At 52.6% G+C, this 17,705-nt stretch overlaps 1 protein-coding gene across 1 annotated transcript in view; it reads left to right on the top strand.

Annotated features, from left to right (window-relative positions):
- Positions 1–17,705, top strand: part of LOC139266693 (netrin-G1-like) — a 36,994-nt gene that overhangs the window by 11,117 nt on the left and 8,172 nt on the right. The window contains exons 2-6 of the mRNA XM_070884283.1: positions 4,397–5,040; positions 7,638–7,810; positions 9,278–9,307; positions 11,228–11,293; positions 12,218–12,385. Of these exons, the coding sequence (XP_070740384.1) occupies positions 4,397–5,040; positions 7,638–7,810; positions 9,278–9,307; positions 11,228–11,293; positions 12,218–12,385 (1,081 nt within the window). The remainder of the gene's footprint in view (positions 1–4,396; positions 5,041–7,637; positions 7,811–9,277; positions 9,308–11,227; positions 11,294–12,217; positions 12,386–17,705) is intronic.

Genomic DNA, 17,705 nt, shown 5'->3' with positions numbered 1-17,705 from the left:
AGTATTAAAAATAACCAATCCAATATGCGGCTTGAGTCACTGCCTTTAGTCGATGCTGTGACAATTATAGATTCATTAATCTCTATGATCTCTGTATATTGCCGCGCTCTCCATCTTTATCACACGCATTAGTTTTATGGATTGCTGCAACAGCCACTTTCTGATTATTTGGAAAAAGATGTCGGGCTGATTCTGTTTTGCCGATGTCAGGCAGAGTCCCAGTGTGTCTGATCCACAGGATGCACTGCAGCAACTCGCCAAGGCTTCTTCAGCAGCACCTCCCAAATCTGCCACCTCCAGCACCTAGAAGGACGAGGGCAGCAGGTGCCTGGGAATACCATCACCTCCAAGTTCCCCTCGAGTCACACAGTGTCCCGGCTTAGAATCACAGCATCATAGAATGATATAGCACAGAAGGAGTCCATTCGGCCCATTGTGCCTGTGCTGGCTCTTTGAAAGTGTTACCCAATTAACCCCACTCCCCGCTCTTTCACCACAGCTCTGTAAATCTTTCCCCTTCAAGTATTTCTCCAATTCCCGATTGAATCTGCTGCCATCGCCCTTTCAGGCAGCGCATTCCAGATCACAACATGTGGAGCTGCCGCTGTGTCCATCGCTGCTTCACCGCGGAAGGTCAATGACCTGAAGTGACCCCGAGGGAGCCCTGCCACCTCCGACTGCTCCCTCACAAACCAGCCTGAGGTAAAGCATCATTAGGCCCACAGGCTGGGCGAGGGTCCAACACACAGAGCCCAGGGGTATGGCCTGAGCACAAATAAGGGATTGTTTTAACAATAGACGATAAAAAGACAAGTTCCCGTCAATCATTCCGCTCACAAAACTTTTGTCGTTTCTCTCTCTCTAACCCAAACAGACAGCTGCAGTGAGACTCATTTTCCCATCTCTAGAGGTCAGAGGTCGGAGATTCTTTCACTGAACATGAACTTTGGAAAATCTAAACAAAGAAAACGTCCAAAATGTTGTCATGTCAGCTCCCTGGTCTCCTTGCAGTCCATTTTATTTTGCTCAAAACGATTCCCAAGGATGATTGGGGGACTGAGAGGATCTAACTATGGGGAAAGGCTGAACAGGCTGGGGCTCGTTCCTGGTCCCAGGGATGTGGGACTTCAGTTGCAGGGAAAGACTGGAGAAGCTGGGATTGTTCTCCTTACAGCAGAGAAGGTTAAGGGGAGATTTCATACAGGTGTTCATGGTCATGAGGGGTTTAGACAGAGTAGATAGAGAGAAACTGTTCCCATTGACGGAAGGCTCAAGAACCAGAGGACACATATTGAAGGTGATTGACAAAAGAACCAAAGGCGACATGAGGAAAATTGTTTTTGCGCAGCGAGTGGTTAGGATCTGGAATGCACTGCCTGAAAGGGTGGTGGAGGCAGAGCCCAGCGGGAGAATTGTGTCCAATTCTGGGCACCACACTGTAGGAAGGATGTCAAGGCCTTGGAGAGGGAGCAGACGAGATTTACTGGAATGGTCCCAGAGATGAGGGACTTCAGTTATGTGGAGACTCTGGAGAAACTGGGATTTTCTCCTCAGAGCAGAGAAGGTTAAGGGGAGATGAGGAGACCCCACTTTCTACCTTCTGACACTCTGAATAGCTGCCCTTTACCCCTACTCTCTGCTTTATGTCCTGAAGCCAGCGAGCTATCCATTCTGCTACTGGCTCCCTGACTCTGCATTCTCTGACCTTATTCATTAGTCTATTATGTGGTCCCTTATCGAAGCTCTTTTGGAAATCTGGATAAATTACATCGACTGCATTACCCTTGTCTGCTCTCTCTGTTACCTCTTCAGAGAATGCAATGAGGTTGGTCAAGCAAGACTTTCCCTTTTGAACTCCATGCTGACTATTCATTATTATACTTTTGCTCTCTAAATGTTCTTCTATATTCTCCTTTAGTAAGGATTCCATTATTTCTCCTACCACCGATATTAAGTTGACGGGTTTACAGTTCTCTGGACATGTTCTATCTCCCTTCTTAAATATAAGTATTACGTTAGCTATCTTCCAGTCCTCGGGTATGACACCTTTTTCTAACTAATTATTAAATATGTGCCTCTGCTATTTCTTCCCCAGATTCATTTAAAAAGCACAACGTGTTCCGTCCACACCTGGGGTTTTCTTTAACCCGTGCTGTACCTGCCCTGGGCGTGTTTGATGGTACAGTGTAGAGGGAGTTTTATTCTGCATCTAACCCATGCTGTACGTGCCCTGGGAGTGTTTGATGGGACAGTGTAGAGCAGCGAACCCGGGGACTGGGAGAAATTTAGAACTCAGCAGAGGAGGACAAAGGGTTTGATTAGGGCATGGAAAATGGAGTACGAGATGAAGCTTGCAGGGAACATCAAGACGGATTGCAAAAATTTCTATCGATAAGTAAAGAGAAAAAGGTTAGTAAAGACAAACGTAGGTCCCCTGCAGTCAGAATCAGGGGAAGTCATAACGGGGAACAAAGAAATGGCGGACCAATTGAACAAGTACTTTGGTTCGGTATTCACTAAGGAGGACACAAACAACGTTCCGGATATAAAAGGGGTCAGAGGGTCGAGTAAGGAGGAGGAATCGAGGGAAATCCTTATCAGTCGGGAAATTGTGTTGGGGAAATTGATGGGATTGAAGGCCGATAAATCCCCAGGGCCTGATGGGGATCAAGGGGTATGGCGAGAAAGCAGGAATGGGGTACTGAAGTTGCATGTTCAGCCATGAACTCATTGAATGGCGGTGCAGGCTAGAAGGGCTGAATGGCCTACTCCTGCACCTATTTTCTATGTCTATGTCTATGACTAAGGAGGTTGCCTTGGAAATAGCGGGTGCATTGACAGTCACATTCCATTGACTCTGGATCAGTTCCTATAGAGTGGAGGGTAGCCAATGTAACCCCACTTTTTAAAAAAGGAGGGAGAGAGAAAACAGGGAATTATAGACCGGTCAGCCTGACATCGGTTGTGGGTAAAATTATGGAATCAATTATTAAGGATGTCATAGCAGTGCATTTGGAAAAAGGTGACATGATAGGTCCAAGTCAGCATGGATTTGTGAAAGGGAATTCATGCTTGACAAATCTTCTGGAATTTTTAGAGGATGTTTCCAAAAGGGAGAACCATTTGATGTGGTATATTTGGACTTTCAGAAGGCTTTCGACAAGGTCCCACACAAGAGATTAATGTGCAAAGTTAAAGCACATGGGATTGGGGGTAGTGTGCTGACATGGATTGAGAACTGGTTGTCAGACAGGAAGCAAAGAGTAGGAGTAAATGGGGACTTTTCAGAATGGCAGGCAGTGACTAGTGGGGTACCGCAAGGTTCTGTGCTGGGGCCCCAGCTGTTTACACTGTACATTAATGATTTAGACGAGGGGATTAAATGTAGTATCTCCAAATTTGCGGATGACACTAAGTTGGGTGGCAGTGTGAGCTGCGAGGAGGATGCTATTATGCTGCAGAGCGACTTGGATAGGTTAGGTGAGTGGGCAAATGCATGGCAGATGAAGTATAATGTGGATAAATGTGAGGTTATCCACTTTGGTGGTAAAAACAGAGAGACAGACTATTATCTGAATGGTGACAGATTAGGAAAAGGGGAGGTGCAACAAGACCTGGGTATCATGGTACATCAGTCATTGAAGGTTGACATGCAGTACAGCAGGTGGTTAAGAAAGCAAATGGCATGTTGGCCTTCATAGCGAGGGGATTTGAGTACAGGGGCAGGGAGGTGTTGTTGCAGTTGTACAGGGCCTTGCTGAGGTCACACCTGGAGTATTGTGTACAGTTTTGGTCTCCAAACCTGAGGAAGGACATTCTTGCTATTGAGGGAGTGCAACGAAGGTTCACCAGACTGATTCCCGGGATGGCGGGACTGACCTATCAAGAAAGACTGGATCAACTGGGCTTGTATTCACTGGAGTTCAGAAGAATGAGAGGGGACCTCATAGAAATGTTTAAAATTCTGATGGGGTTAGACAGGTTAGATGCAGGAAGAATGTTCCCAATGTTGGGGAAGTCCAGAACCAGGGGACACAGTCTAAGGATAAGGGGTAAGCCATTTAGGACCGAGATGAGGAGAAACTTCTTCACCCAGAGAGTGGTGAACCTGTGGAATTCTCTGCCACAGAAAGTTGTTGAGGCCAATTCACTAAATATATTCAAAAAGGAGTTAGATGAAGTCCTTACTACTAGGGGGATCAAGCGGTATGGTGAGAAAGCAGGAATGGGGTACTGAAGTTGCATGTTCAGCCATGAACTCATTGAATGGCGGTGCAGGCTCAAAGGGCCGAATGGTCTACTCCTGCACCTATTTTCTATGTTTCTATGTTTCTATGTTTCTATCACACTCACTCACTCAAACACATAACCTGTGTTGTTCCGTCTCTGTTTCCAGGAGAACCCGTACATGTGCAACAACGAGTGTGATGCTCACATGCCCGAGCTCGCACACCCGCCCGAGCTGATGCTGGATGATGAGGGGCGGATTCCCAACACCTTTTGGCAAAGCGTCTCCTGGAGGAGTTTCCCCGAGCCCCTCCTGATCAATATCACTCTGTCCTGGGGCAAGACCATCGAGCTGACCGAGGACATAGTCATCACCTTCGAGTCGGGCCGGCCGGAGCAGATGGTCCTGGAGAAGTCTCTGGACCACGGCCGTACGTGGCAACCCTACCAGTTCTACACGGCCGACTGCCTCACCTCCTTCGGGATGGAGCCGAGAAGCGCCCGGGATCTGAGCCCGGCCTCAGTGCTGGATATCATCTGCATGGAGGAGTATTCCAGGGGCTACGTGTGGAAGGTGGACAAGATGGTCCGCTTCGAGATCCAGGAGCGTTTTGCCCTGTTCGGGGGGCCCGGTCTCCAGGACATGGCCTCGCTGTACGGCCAGCTGGACACCACCAAGGACCTGAGGGACTTCTTCACCCTGACCGACCTGCGGGTCAGGCTGCTCCGGCCGGCCACTGGGGCCACCAGTGTTGACCAGCACAACCACTCCAAATACTTCTACGCCATCTCCAACCTGGACATTCGCGGCCGGTGAGAGCTCCCCGCCCCTTCTGGCCAGAGTCGCAGACCCCACACTTCACACCCAGGGGGCGCCGTGTCAGGCCAACATCTGGGGCACTCACAAACCCAACATTTGGGGGTAACGCACGGGGCCAACATCTGGATGGGCACTCAGGGTCAACATCGGGGGGCACTCACAGGGCCAACATCTGGGGGTAACGCATGGGGCCAACATCTGGATGGGCACTCACAGGGTCAACATCGGGGGGCACTCATAGGGCCAACATCTGGGGGCCGTCAACAGGACAACATCTGGGGGACACTCTATCAAGGCCAACAGCTGGGGCACTCTATCAAGGCAACAACTGGGGAACTCTATCAGGGGCAACATCTGGGGGATATTCTCAGTCTATCATCTTGGTGATACTCCATCAGGGTAAATATCTGGTGTTCCCTATCAGAGTTAACATTTGGGATACTCTATCAGGTATAACATCTGGCATGACACTCAATCAGTTATTATCTGGAGGGCACTATATCGGAGTTAACATCTGGCACACAATCTCAATGAACATCTGAAGGTCAGTCTATCAGGGCCAACATCTAATTACGAGGAGAGATTACATAAACTAGGTTTGTGTTCCCGAGAATTTAGAAGGTGTTTTGATAAGTTTTCAAAATATTAAGGGGAACTGAAAGGTTAGATAGAGAGAAACTATTTCCCTGGTTGGGGATTCTTGGAGTAGGGGCATAATCTATAAATTAGAGCCAGACCTTTCAGGGGTCAAATTAGGAAACACTTCTACACACAAAGGTTGGTCGAAGTTTGGAATTCTTTTCCACAAATGGCAGTTGATGTTAGATCAATTGTTAATTTTAAATCTGAGATTAATAGATTTTATTAACCAATGGTATTGAGGGATGTGGGGCAAAGGCGGGTGAATGGAGTTCGGTCACAGATCAGCCATGTTCCCATTGAATGGCGGAGCAGGCTCGAGGGGCCGAATGGCCTCCTTCTTTTCCTATGTGAGCGCTGGGTAACTGGGGAGGTTTGACGTGATCCAGAGAATGAGAAGATCACACAACACAGGGGGAGGCCATTCAGACCATCGGGCCTGTGCCGGCACTTTGAAAGAGATATCCAATTAGTCCCACTCCCAACTCTTTTCCCATAGCCCTGCAAATATTTCCCTTGAAGTATTTATCCAATTCCCTTCTGAAAGTTCCGATTGAATCTGCTCCCACCGCCCTTTCAGGCAGCGCATTCCAGATCAAACTCTCCTTATCTCCCCTCTGGGTCTTCTACCAATTACCTTCAACCTTTGACCTCTGGTCCCCGACCCTACTGCCACTGGAAACAGTTGCTCATTATTTACTCGATCCAAGTCCTTCCTGATTCGATGACTGATTGTGACTGAAGGCTTCCTTCGTGTTGGATCTATATTCAGTCTGGGTCAGTGAGTTCCCATTCTCCCATCACACAATCTCCAGGGCTCGGAGCCATTCCCTCATTATTCCACACTCAGCTTCTGGGAGGCTCGTTCCAGCTTTTAGCCGAGGACAATCTTCAGACACTAATTGGAGAACAGGAGCAGTAAAATGTTTACGCTGCCGTTAATGTGACTCCAAGGAACTGTCTGGGTATCTGCTTAGTTCAGCATACAGTGCCCAGAACTGACAATTTGCTGAATGTGCAACATACAATCTGCGGATTGTGAAGCTTCACCCTCTCAGTGAGTTAAACAGCGGCTCGATGCTGTTAGCACAGAGTCACCGAGACCAGCGTTCTCACGCTTCACGGTACAGAGACCGTCACAGCACTTTGTGCCTTTCCAAATCGCATTTCCTGAACAACAACAACAACAAAATCTCATCCTTGTCTAAAAATCCCTCCATGGCCTCTCCCCCTCCCTATCTCTGTAACCTCCTCCCACGCTACAGCCCTCCAAGATCTCTGCTGTCCTCCAACACCAGGAACAGCACTCCGAGATCGCTGCTCTCCTCCACCACAGGCCTCTTGTCCATCCCCCACTCCCTTCGCCCCTCCATTGGTGGCCGTGCCTTCAGCTGCCTGGGCCCTAAGCTCTGGAATCCCCTCCCTAAACATATCCACTTCTCAACCTCTCTATTCTCCCTTAAGACGCTCCTGAAAACTGACCTCTCAGACTAAGTTTTTGGTCACCTGTCCAAATATCTCCTTAAGTGGCTGGTGTCAGTTTATCTGATTTACGCTCCTGTGAAGCACCTTGGGACGTTTTACAAGTTAAATGCGCGATATAAATTCAAGTTGTTGTTCCAGGTTTTATTGTTGTTGTTGTAAAGAAATAACTTGTGAGAGGCGCTCTATAAATGCAAGCTCTTCCTTTGAGGGGCCTGGAAGGCCGGAGCTGATCAGAAACTCTCTCCTAACGTGTTCTTGTTGCTGCCCAGAATCTGATCGTCAATCAGCGGAAACACACCCAGAAACTGACCCGCCGCCTGGGTTGAAAGGCAGTAAGTGGGAGAAAAATGTTGCTGTTTGCAGAGCGAAGCTGGGAAAGGGAGAGCAGACTCGCGGAGCGGCCAGTCCCCAGTCTAACCCGGCTGCTCAGCTTATTTGAAACCAGCTTGCTATTGTTTTTTGCCAGGTGTAAGTGCAATCTTCACGCCAACAACTGTATCTGGGAGAAGGGGAAGCTGAGTTGCGAGTGTGAGCACAACACCACGGGGCCGGACTGCGGGAGATGCAAGAAAGGCTTTCAAGGCCGAGCGTGGACAGCAGGCTCGTACCTCCCAATCCCCAAAGGGACGGCCAATGTCTGTGAGTAACCAGAGCTGCTCCAGCCCGGCTCAGTGCCGGCACCAGATTCCCTTCACATTTCATTCTCAGCCCAACTCCCGGCAACGCACCGACTCCAAAATACAACCCACCCATCTTTGTCATTGTGTTCATGTGGGAACAGAGACTCACAGCGGGAGATTGGACAGAGCCAGGGACAGAGATAGGGTCCGTGCCCACAGCTCCACACTGAGCCGGGGGGAGGGAGAGAGAGGGAGAGGGGAGAGAGCAGGGCAGAGGGAGGGAGCGAAAAAGGGGGGAGAAAGAGAGACAGAGACAGAGAAAGAGAGAAGCAAAGAATGAAAGAGAGAACAAACAAAAAGAAAGAGAAAGTGGGAAACAGAGACATAGAGAAAGTGATAAAGAGGGAGAGAGAGAAGCAGAGAAAGTAAGTTAGAATGAGAGACGGAAAGTAAGAGAGAGGGAAAGAGAGAGAAAAGGAAAGTGAGAGAAAGAATTAGAGATATAGCGAAGAAAAAAAATAATGAAAGAAAGAAAGATTATCCAATTAGTCCCACTCCCCGCTCTTTCCCCATGGACCTGCAAATGTTGCCTTTTCAAGTATTTATCCAACTCCCTTTTGAAAGTTATGATTAAATCTGCTCCCACCGCCCTTTCAGGCAGCGCATTCCAGAGCACAACAACTCGCTGCTAAAAATAATCCTCATCTCCCTCTGGGTCTTTGGCCAATCACCTTCAATCTGTGTCCTTGGGTTACCCACCCTCCTGCCCCTGCAAACAGTTTCTCCTTATTCACTCCATCAAAACCCTTCCTCATTTTGAAGCCCTCTATCAATGTAATGTCGGGGTCAGTGAGCGAGGGGGATCGCTGGCATTATGTAGAGGGTGAGGTTGTAATAGCCGCAGGGGTTGAATTTGCTGAAACCTCACTCCGGACACCCACACATACAGAGCCAGCAGTGAGGTGCAGACTGATGTGAGAATGGAATGTTCACAGCTGGATGAACATCTGGGGAACAGCTGGGGAAGGTTAGAGGAGAATCAGCCTCTGTGTAATCAGTATCTGAAGCAGATCAGGAAGTGAAGGTTGTGAGGGATATTTGTGGCCTGCTGTGTGTGGAATGTCCCGAGATCAATATCCAGATAGTGAGCTGACTGGGCAGTGGGGGAGGGGTGTGTGTGACCACTGATGCCCTTACGTATTAACTCTGCGTACTTACACACTAATCGCACGTAGTGGGAGCGTCCCCACGTACTACTCTCACACTCACCTTACGGGAGCACTTTAGCAACTCTACCTGGTCTCACACAGGGCTGGTGTGAGCGCTCAGAGGATGCAGCACGCCAATCCCCCATCAGTTCCTTGTTCGTGAGTTTGAGTGACGTCGATCTGATGAACACTCCGTGTGATGGGTTGTGTTCATGTGTTTATCGATAAAGATTGTTAATCAGATGTCTCTCTAACTCTGTTTCCATTTCCCTCTCCAGGCCTCCCTGACCCCTCCGTGGCGAGTGGCCGTAAGTAGAACCTATGCTCTCTGACCTGTGACTTGCTGACCCAGAGCTCATTTCTGTATCGGGAATGATCCGATTCCCTCAAACCTCCCTTGTCGCTCAGTGAGCGAGGAACAGGTGTAGGTGTGAGCAGGGATTGAGTGTGAGCAGGGGCTGAGTGTGAACAGATGAAAGTGTGAGGCAGATTAGGTATGAACAGGGCTGGGATCAGGAGTCTGCTTGCCTGTGTATCTATGCAGTAAAGTATAATCTCCTCGAGCAGTGCAGCAGATATAAAGCAGGGAAGATGCAATCTGTACGACGGACATCTTAGCTGAGACGAAAATGCTTCTCACTGTGTCTCAGTGAGAATGTTCAGTGGGAAGTGGAGGGAAGATTTGTAGAAATCCATTTGGTGGTTGAGGCCAAGATCAATGGGGACGTGTTGTAATCCCGTTATCCCATATGCAGGAATGGGAACTAGGTGAGTGTCTCGGCCTCAATCTGTTCCTCTTTGTTCCTGGATCTTACATCAACTTGTTCCCGTTTATTTAACCCTTCACATGCTGTCCATGTCATTCCAAACCATCCGCCATAACGCAACCCCGAACCAACACCCAGACTGACCGGGAGCAGAGTGACCATAACTCCCCACACTGACCAGGAGTGACCATAACTCCCCACACTGACCGGGAGTGACCATAACTCCCCACACTGACCGGGAGTGACCATAACTCCCCACACTGACCGGGAGTGACCATAACTCCCCACACTGACCGGGAGTGACCATAACTCCCCACAGTGACCGGGAGTGACCATAACTCCCCACACTGACCGGGAGTGATCATAACTCTCCACACTGACTGGGAGTGACCATAACTCTCCACACTGACCGGGAGTGACCATAGCTCTCTGATCAGGAGTGACCATAACTCCCCACACTGACCAGGAGTGACCATAACTCCCCACACTGACCGGGAGTGACCATAACTCCCCACACTGACCAGGAGTGACCATAACTCTCCACACTGACCGGGAGTGACCAAAACGCCCCACACTGACCAGGAGTGACCATAACCCACCACACTGACCGAGACTGGGGGTCTATGAAACGTTACATTTTGACCCCAAACCTGCTCCTTTGCTACCCAGGTACAAACCCTCAATATACCGTAATCCCACAATAACAGCCTGTCACGGCCTCACCCCATTTAATCATCTCTCCGCGGACCAGATTCCCACTAATTATCCATCGATCCGGTTTGATTGACAGCCGGGCAGTGAGTAGACCCGGGGAAGTGATTGATTGATCCGACATTGGCTCCCGGTCCAGCAACGCCTCCAATTTATAATTCTCAACCTCGCGTTCAAATCCCTCCGTGGCCCCACCCCTCCCTATCAGTAAAGCCTCACACTCTACAGCCCTCCCTATCTCTATAACCCCCTCACACCCTACACCCCTCCCTATCGCTGTAACCTCCTCCCACCCTACACCCCTCCCTATCTCTATAACCCCCTCCCACCCTACAACCCTCCCTATCTCTATTACCCCCTCCCACCCTACAACCCTCCCTATCTCTGCAACCTTCTCCATCCCTAACGCCTTCCCAAGCCTCCAGCTGCCTGGGCCCGAAGCTCTGGAATTCCCTCCCTAAACGTCTCCGCACCACCTCTCTCTGCTCCTTTAAGAATCTCCTTAAAACCTACCACTTTGACCGAGTTTTTGGTCACCTGTCCTAATATCTCCTCCCGAGTCTCGGTGTGAGTTTCTGTCTGATTGGCGGTGTAGCGGAGATGGAAATGTCTGTTTGCTTGTCTCTCGGATACTCCTGCCATCCTCTACAGTGTCCACTCGATGTGTGTGCGTACAGTACAGATGTTCTGTTCAGAACGCGTGTTCTCCAGCTGGGATTAATAATTGCTGATTTCTCCTGACACATGCAGCTGATCCAAAGCTCGGTCGCACACGGCCAAGAATCTCATCACTAGAGGTCACGACCCCAGAGCAAGGTAGGAGCTCTCAAACACCGCGACTGGCTCAGAGCACATGAGAAAGCAAGGATTTGCATTTATATATTGTTCCTTCAGGACTGCCCCTCCGGCAGGGCAGCAATCCCTCAGTACTGCCCCTCAAACAGTGCAGTGTTCCCTCAGTACTGTCCCTCCGACAGTGCAGCACTCCCTCAGTACTGTCCCTCTGGCAGTGCAGCAGTCTTTCAGTACGACCACTCCGGCGGTGCAGCAATCCCTCAGTAATGCCCCTCGCACAGTGAAGCAATCCCTCAGTACTCCCCCTCACACAGTGCAGCACTCCCTCAGTACTCCCCCTCACACAGTGCAGCACTCCCTCAGTACTGCCCCTCCATCAGTGCAGCAATTCCTCAGGACTGCCCATTCGACAGTGCAGCGCTCTCTCAGTACTACCCCTCCGACAGTGCAGCACTCACTCAGTACTGCCCCTCCGACAGCACAGTGCACCCTCAGAACTGCCCCTCCGACACTGCAGCGTTCCCTCAGAACTTCCCTTCCGACAGTGCACCACTCCCTCAGTACTGCACTGGGAGCGTCAGTCTGGATTATGGGCTCAAATCTCTGGAATGGGACTTGAACCGATGATCTTCTGACTCCGAGGCGAACGTGCTGCCCACTGAGCCACAGTTGAAAGGCCCCTAACTTGGCAGTGCTGTGTAAAACCCGGCACAGAATCTATAAACCTGGGATTGGGACCATCCATTGCCATCTGCCTGATTCAATGCAAACCGTAACTAGCCAGGAATCTGATGTTTTCCCCTCACGGCTAAAAGCCTCAGTGTTCCCTCCCTCCCTCCCATTCCAGCCATTTCCTCCCCACCTCTCATTCCTGCAGCATGTGACCCTCTCACAGTCTGCAAACTGCCTGTGTCCCGTCTACACTCTCTGTCTTTTCCCTGCAAGCCTGCGAATGCTTCGGCCATTCGAACCGGTGCAGTTACCTCGAGCTGCTCACCACCGCCATTTGCGTGAGCTGTAAGCACAACACTAGAGGCCGACACTGCCAGTTATGTCGGCTGTGCTACCACCGAAACCCTTCAGCACAGCTGGACCACCACAACGTTTGCCGAGGTCATTTCCTGTTACAATCTCTGCTCTCTCCTTCTTTCACCCTTCTGCTTTCAGCCCAAAACAAGATAAAGAAACAAAGAAAATACCTTCAACAGGGCTGAGCAAAGCGCGTCGGAAATCAGCCCCTCTTTCCCCAGTGACCAGCCTCAATCCAACCTTTCCCCAGTGACTAGACCCCGACTCAACCTTTCCCCAGTGACTAGACCCCGACCCAACCTTTCCCCAGTGACTAGACCCCGACCCAACCTTTCCCCAGTGACTAGACCCCGACCCAACCTTTCCCCAGTGACTAGACCCCAACCCAACCTTTCCACAGTGACGAGACCCCGACCCAACCTTTCCCCAGTGACTAGACCCCAACCCAACCTTTCCCCAGTGACGAGACCCCCGACCCAACCTTTCCCCAGTGACTAGACCTCGACTCAACCTTTCCCCAGTGACTGGACCTCGACTCAACATTTCCCCAGTGACTAGGCCCCGACCCAACCTTTCCTCAGTGACTGGGCCCTGACCCAACCTTTCCCCTGTGACCAGACCCCGATCCAACCTTTCCCCTGTGACTAGACCCCGACCCAACCTTTCCCCACTGAATAGACCTCGACTCAACCTTTCCCCAGTGACTAGACCTCGACTCAACCTTTCCCCAGTGACTAGGCCCTGACCCAACCTTTCCCCAGTGACTGGGCCCTGACCCAATCTTTCCCATGTGATTTGGCCCCGACTCAACCTTTCTCAAGTGACTAGGCCCCGACCTAACCTTTCCCCAATGAGTAGACCCCGACCCAACCTTTCCCCAGTGACTAGACCCCAACCCAACCTTTCCCCAGTGACTAGGCCCCGACCCAACCTTTCCTCAATGAGTAGACCCCGACCCAACCTTTCCCCAGTGACTAGACCGCGACTCAACCTTTCCCCATTGACTAGACCCCGACCCAACCGTTCCCCAGTGACTAGACCCCGACCCAACCTTTCCCCAGTGACTAGACCCCGACCCAAACTTTCCCCTGTGACTAGACCCCCGACCCAACCTTTCCCCAGTGACTAGACCCCCGACCCAACCTTTCCCCAGTGACTAGACCCCGACCCAAACTTTCCCCTGTGACTAGACCCCCGACCCAACCTTTCCCCAGTGACTAGACCCTGACCCAACCTTTCCCCAGTGACTAGACCCCGACCCAACCTTTCCCCATTGACTAGACCCCGACCCAACCTTTCCCCAGTGACTAGACCCCCGACCCAACCTTTCCCCAGTGACTAGACCCCGACCCAAACTTTCCCCTGTGACTAGACCCCCGACCCAACCTTTCCCCAGTGACTAGACCCTGACCCAACCTTTCCCCAGTGACTAGACCCCGACCCAACCTTTCCCCAGTGACTAGACCCCGACCCAACCTTTCCCCAGTGACTAGACCCAGACCCAACCTTTCCCCAGTGACTAGACCCCGACCCAACCTTTCCCCAGTGACTGGGCCCCGACCCAACCTTTCCCCAGAGACTAGGCCCCGACCCAAACTTTCCCCAGTGACGAGACCCCGATCCAACATTTCCCCAGTGACTGGGCACCGACCCAACCTTTCCCCAGAGACTAGGCCCCGAGCCAACCTTTCCCCAGTGACTAGACCCCGACCCAACCTTTCCCCAGTGACTAGACCCCGACCCAACCTTTCCCCAGTGACTAGACCCCGACCCAACCTTTCCCCAGAGACTAGGCCCTGACTCAACCTTTCCCCAGAGACTAGGCCCCGACCCAACCTTTCACCTGTGACTAGACCCCGACCCAACCTTTCCCCAGTGACTAGACCTCGACCCAACCTTTCCCCAGTGACTAGACCCCGACCCAACCTTTCCCCAGTGACTAGACCCCGACCCAACCTTTCCCCAGTGACTAGACCCCGACTCAACCTTTCCCCAGTGACTAGACCCCGACCCAACCTTTCCCCAGTGACTAGACCCCGACCCAACCTTTCCCCAGAGACTAGGCCCTGACTCAACCTTTCCCCAGAGACTAGGCCCCGACCCAACCTTTCACCTGTGACTAGACCCCGACACAACCTTTCCCCAGGGACTAGACCCCGACCCAACCTTTCCCCAGGGACTAGACCCCGACCCAACCTTTCCCCAGTGACTAGACCCCCGACCCAACCTTTCCCCAGTGACTAGACCCCAACCCAATCTTTCCCCAGTGACTAGACCCCGACCCAACCTTTCCCCAGTGACTAGACCCCAACCCAACCTTTCCCCAGTGACTGGGCCCCGACCCAACCTTTCCCCAGAGACTAGACCCCGACCCAACCTTTCCCCAGTGACTAGACCCCGACCCAACATTTCCCCAGTGACTGGGCCCCGACCCAACCTTTCCCCAGAGACTAGGCCCCGATCCAACCTTTACCCAGTGACTGGACCCCGACTCAACCTTTCCCCAGTGACTAGACCCCGACCCAACCTTTCCCCAGTGACTCGGCCCCGACCCAACCTTTCCCCAGTGACTAGAACCCCGACCAAACCTTTCCCCAGTGACTAGAACCCCGACCAAACCTTTCCTCAATGAGTAGACCCCGACCCAACCTTTCCCCAGTGACTAGACCGCGACTCAACCTTTCCCCATTGACTAGACCCCGACCCAACCGTTCCCCAGTGACTAGACCCCGACCCAACCTTTCCCCAGTGACTAGACCGCGACTCAACCTTTCCCCATTGACTAGACCCCGACCCAACCGTTCCCCAGTGACTAGACCCCGACCCAACCTTTCCCCAGTGACTAGACCCCGACCCAAACTTTCCCCTGTGACTAGACCCCCGACCCAACCTTTCCCCAGTGACTAGACCCCCGACCCAACCTTTCCCCAGTGACTAGACCCCGACCCAAACTTTCCCCTGTGACTAGACCCCCGACCCAACCTTTCCCCAGTGACTAGACCCTGACCCAACCTTTCCCCAGTGACTAGACCCCGACCCAACCTTTCCCCATTGACTAGACCCCGACCCAACCTTTCCCCAGTGACTAGACCCCCGACCCAACCTTTCCCCAGTGACTAGACCCCGACCCAAACTTTCCCCTGTGACTAGACCCCCGACCCAACCTTTCCCCAGTGACTAGACCCTGACCCAACCTTTCCCCAGTGACTAGACCCCGACCCAACCTTTCCCCAGTGACTAGACCCCGACCCAACCTTTCCCCAGTGACTAGACCCAGACCCAACCTTTCCCCAGTGACTAGACCCCGACCCAACCTTTCCCCAGTGACTGGGCCCCGACCCAACCTTTCCCCAGAGACTAGGCCCCGACCCAAACTTTCCCCAGTGACGAGACCCCGATCCAACATTTCCCCAGTGACTGGGCACCGACCCAACCTTTCCCCAGAGACTAGGCCCCGAGCCAACCTTTCCCCAGTGACTAGACCCCGACCCAACCTTTCCCCAGTGACTAGACCCCGACCCAACCTTTCCCCAGTGACTAGACCCCGACCCAACCTTTCCCCAGAGACTAGGCCCTGACTCAACCTTTCCCCAGAGACTAGGCCCCGACCCAACCTTTCACCTGTGACTAGACCCCGACCCAACCTTTCCCCAGTGACTAGACCTCGACCCAACCTTTCCCCAGTGACTAGACCCCGACCCAACCTTTCCCCAGTGACTAGACCCCGACCCAACCTTTCCCCAGTGACTAGACCCCGACTCAACCTTTCCCCAGTGACTAGACCCCGACCCAACCTTTCCCCAGTGACTAGACCCCGACCCAACCTTTCCCCAGAGACTAGGCCCTGACTCAACCTTTCCCCAGAGACTAGGCCCCGACCCAACCTTTCACCTGTGACTAGACCCCGACACAACCTTTCCCCAGGGACTAGACCCCGACCCAACCTTTCCCCAGGGACTAGACCCCGACCCAACCTTTCCCCAGTGACTAGACCCCCGACCCAACCTTTCCCCAGTGACTAGACCCCAACCCAATCTTTCCCCAGTGACTAGACCCCGACCCAACCTTTCCCCAGTGACTAGACCCCAACCCAACCTTTCCCCAGTGACTGGGCCCCGACCCAACCTTTCCCCAGAGACTAGACCCCGACCCAACCTTTCCCCAGTGACTAGACCCCGACCCAACATTTCCCCAGTGACTGGGCCCCGACCCAACCTTTCCCCAGAGACTAGGCCCCGATCCAACCTTTACCCAGTGACTGGACCCCGACTCAACCTTTCCCCAGTGACTAGACCCCGACCCAACCTTTCCCCAGTGACTCGGCCCCGACCCAACCTTTCCCCAGTGACTAGAACCCCGACCAAACCTTTCCCCAGTGACTAGAACCCCGACCAAACCTTTCCCCAGTGACTCGGCCCCGACCCAACCTTTCCCCAGTGACTAGGCCCCGACCCAACCTTTCCCCAGTGACTAGAACCCCGACCCAACCTTTCCCCAGTGACTAGACCCCGACCCAACCTTTCCCCAGTGACTAGACCCCGACCCGACCTTTCCCCAGTGACTAGACCCCGACCCAACCTTTCCCCAGTGACTAGGCCCCGACCCAACCTTTCCCCAGAGACTAGACTCCAACCCAACCTTTCCCCAGTGACTGGGCCCCGACCCAACCTTTCCCCAGAGACTAGACTCCAACCCAACCTTTCCCCAGTGACTAGGCCCCGACCCAACCTTTCCCCAGTGACTAGACCCTGACCCAACCTTTCCCCAGTGACTAGACCCCGACCCAACCTTTCCCCAGTGACTAGACCCCGACCCAACCTTTCCCCAGTGACTAGACCCCGACCCACCCTTTCCCCAGTGACTAGGCCCCGACCCAACCTTTCCCCAGTGACTAGACCCCGACCCAATCTTTCCCCAGTGACCAAACCCCGACCCAACCTTTCCCCAGTGACTAGACCCCGACCCAACCTTTCCCAGTGACTAGGCCCCGACTTAACCTTTCCCCAGTGACTAGACCCCGACCCAACCTTTCCCCAGTGACTAGACCCCGACCCAACCTTTCCCCAGTGACTAGGCCCCGACCCAACTTTTCCCCAGTGACTAGACCCCGAACCAACCTTTCCCCAGTGACTCGGTCCTGACTCAACCTTTCCCCAGTGACTAGACCCTGACCCAACCTTTCCCCAGTGACTAGACCCCGACCCAACCTTTCCCCAGTGACTAGACCCCGACCCAACCTTTCCCCAGTGACTAGACCCCGACCCAACCTTTCCCCAGTGAATAGGTCCTGACTCAACCTTTCCCCAGTGACTAGACCCTGACCCAACCTTTCCCCAGTGACTAGACCCCGACCCAACCTTTCCCCAGTGACTAGACCCCGACTCAACCTTTCCCCAGTGACTAG

Source organism: Pristiophorus japonicus, chromosome 7 (assembly GCF_044704955.1).
Source record: "Pristiophorus japonicus isolate sPriJap1 chromosome 7, sPriJap1.hap1, whole genome shotgun sequence".
Classification (NCBI taxonomy): domain Eukaryota; kingdom Metazoa; phylum Chordata; class Chondrichthyes; family Pristiophoridae; genus Pristiophorus; species Pristiophorus japonicus.
This window is presented reverse-complemented; position numbering and strand designations above follow the sequence as displayed.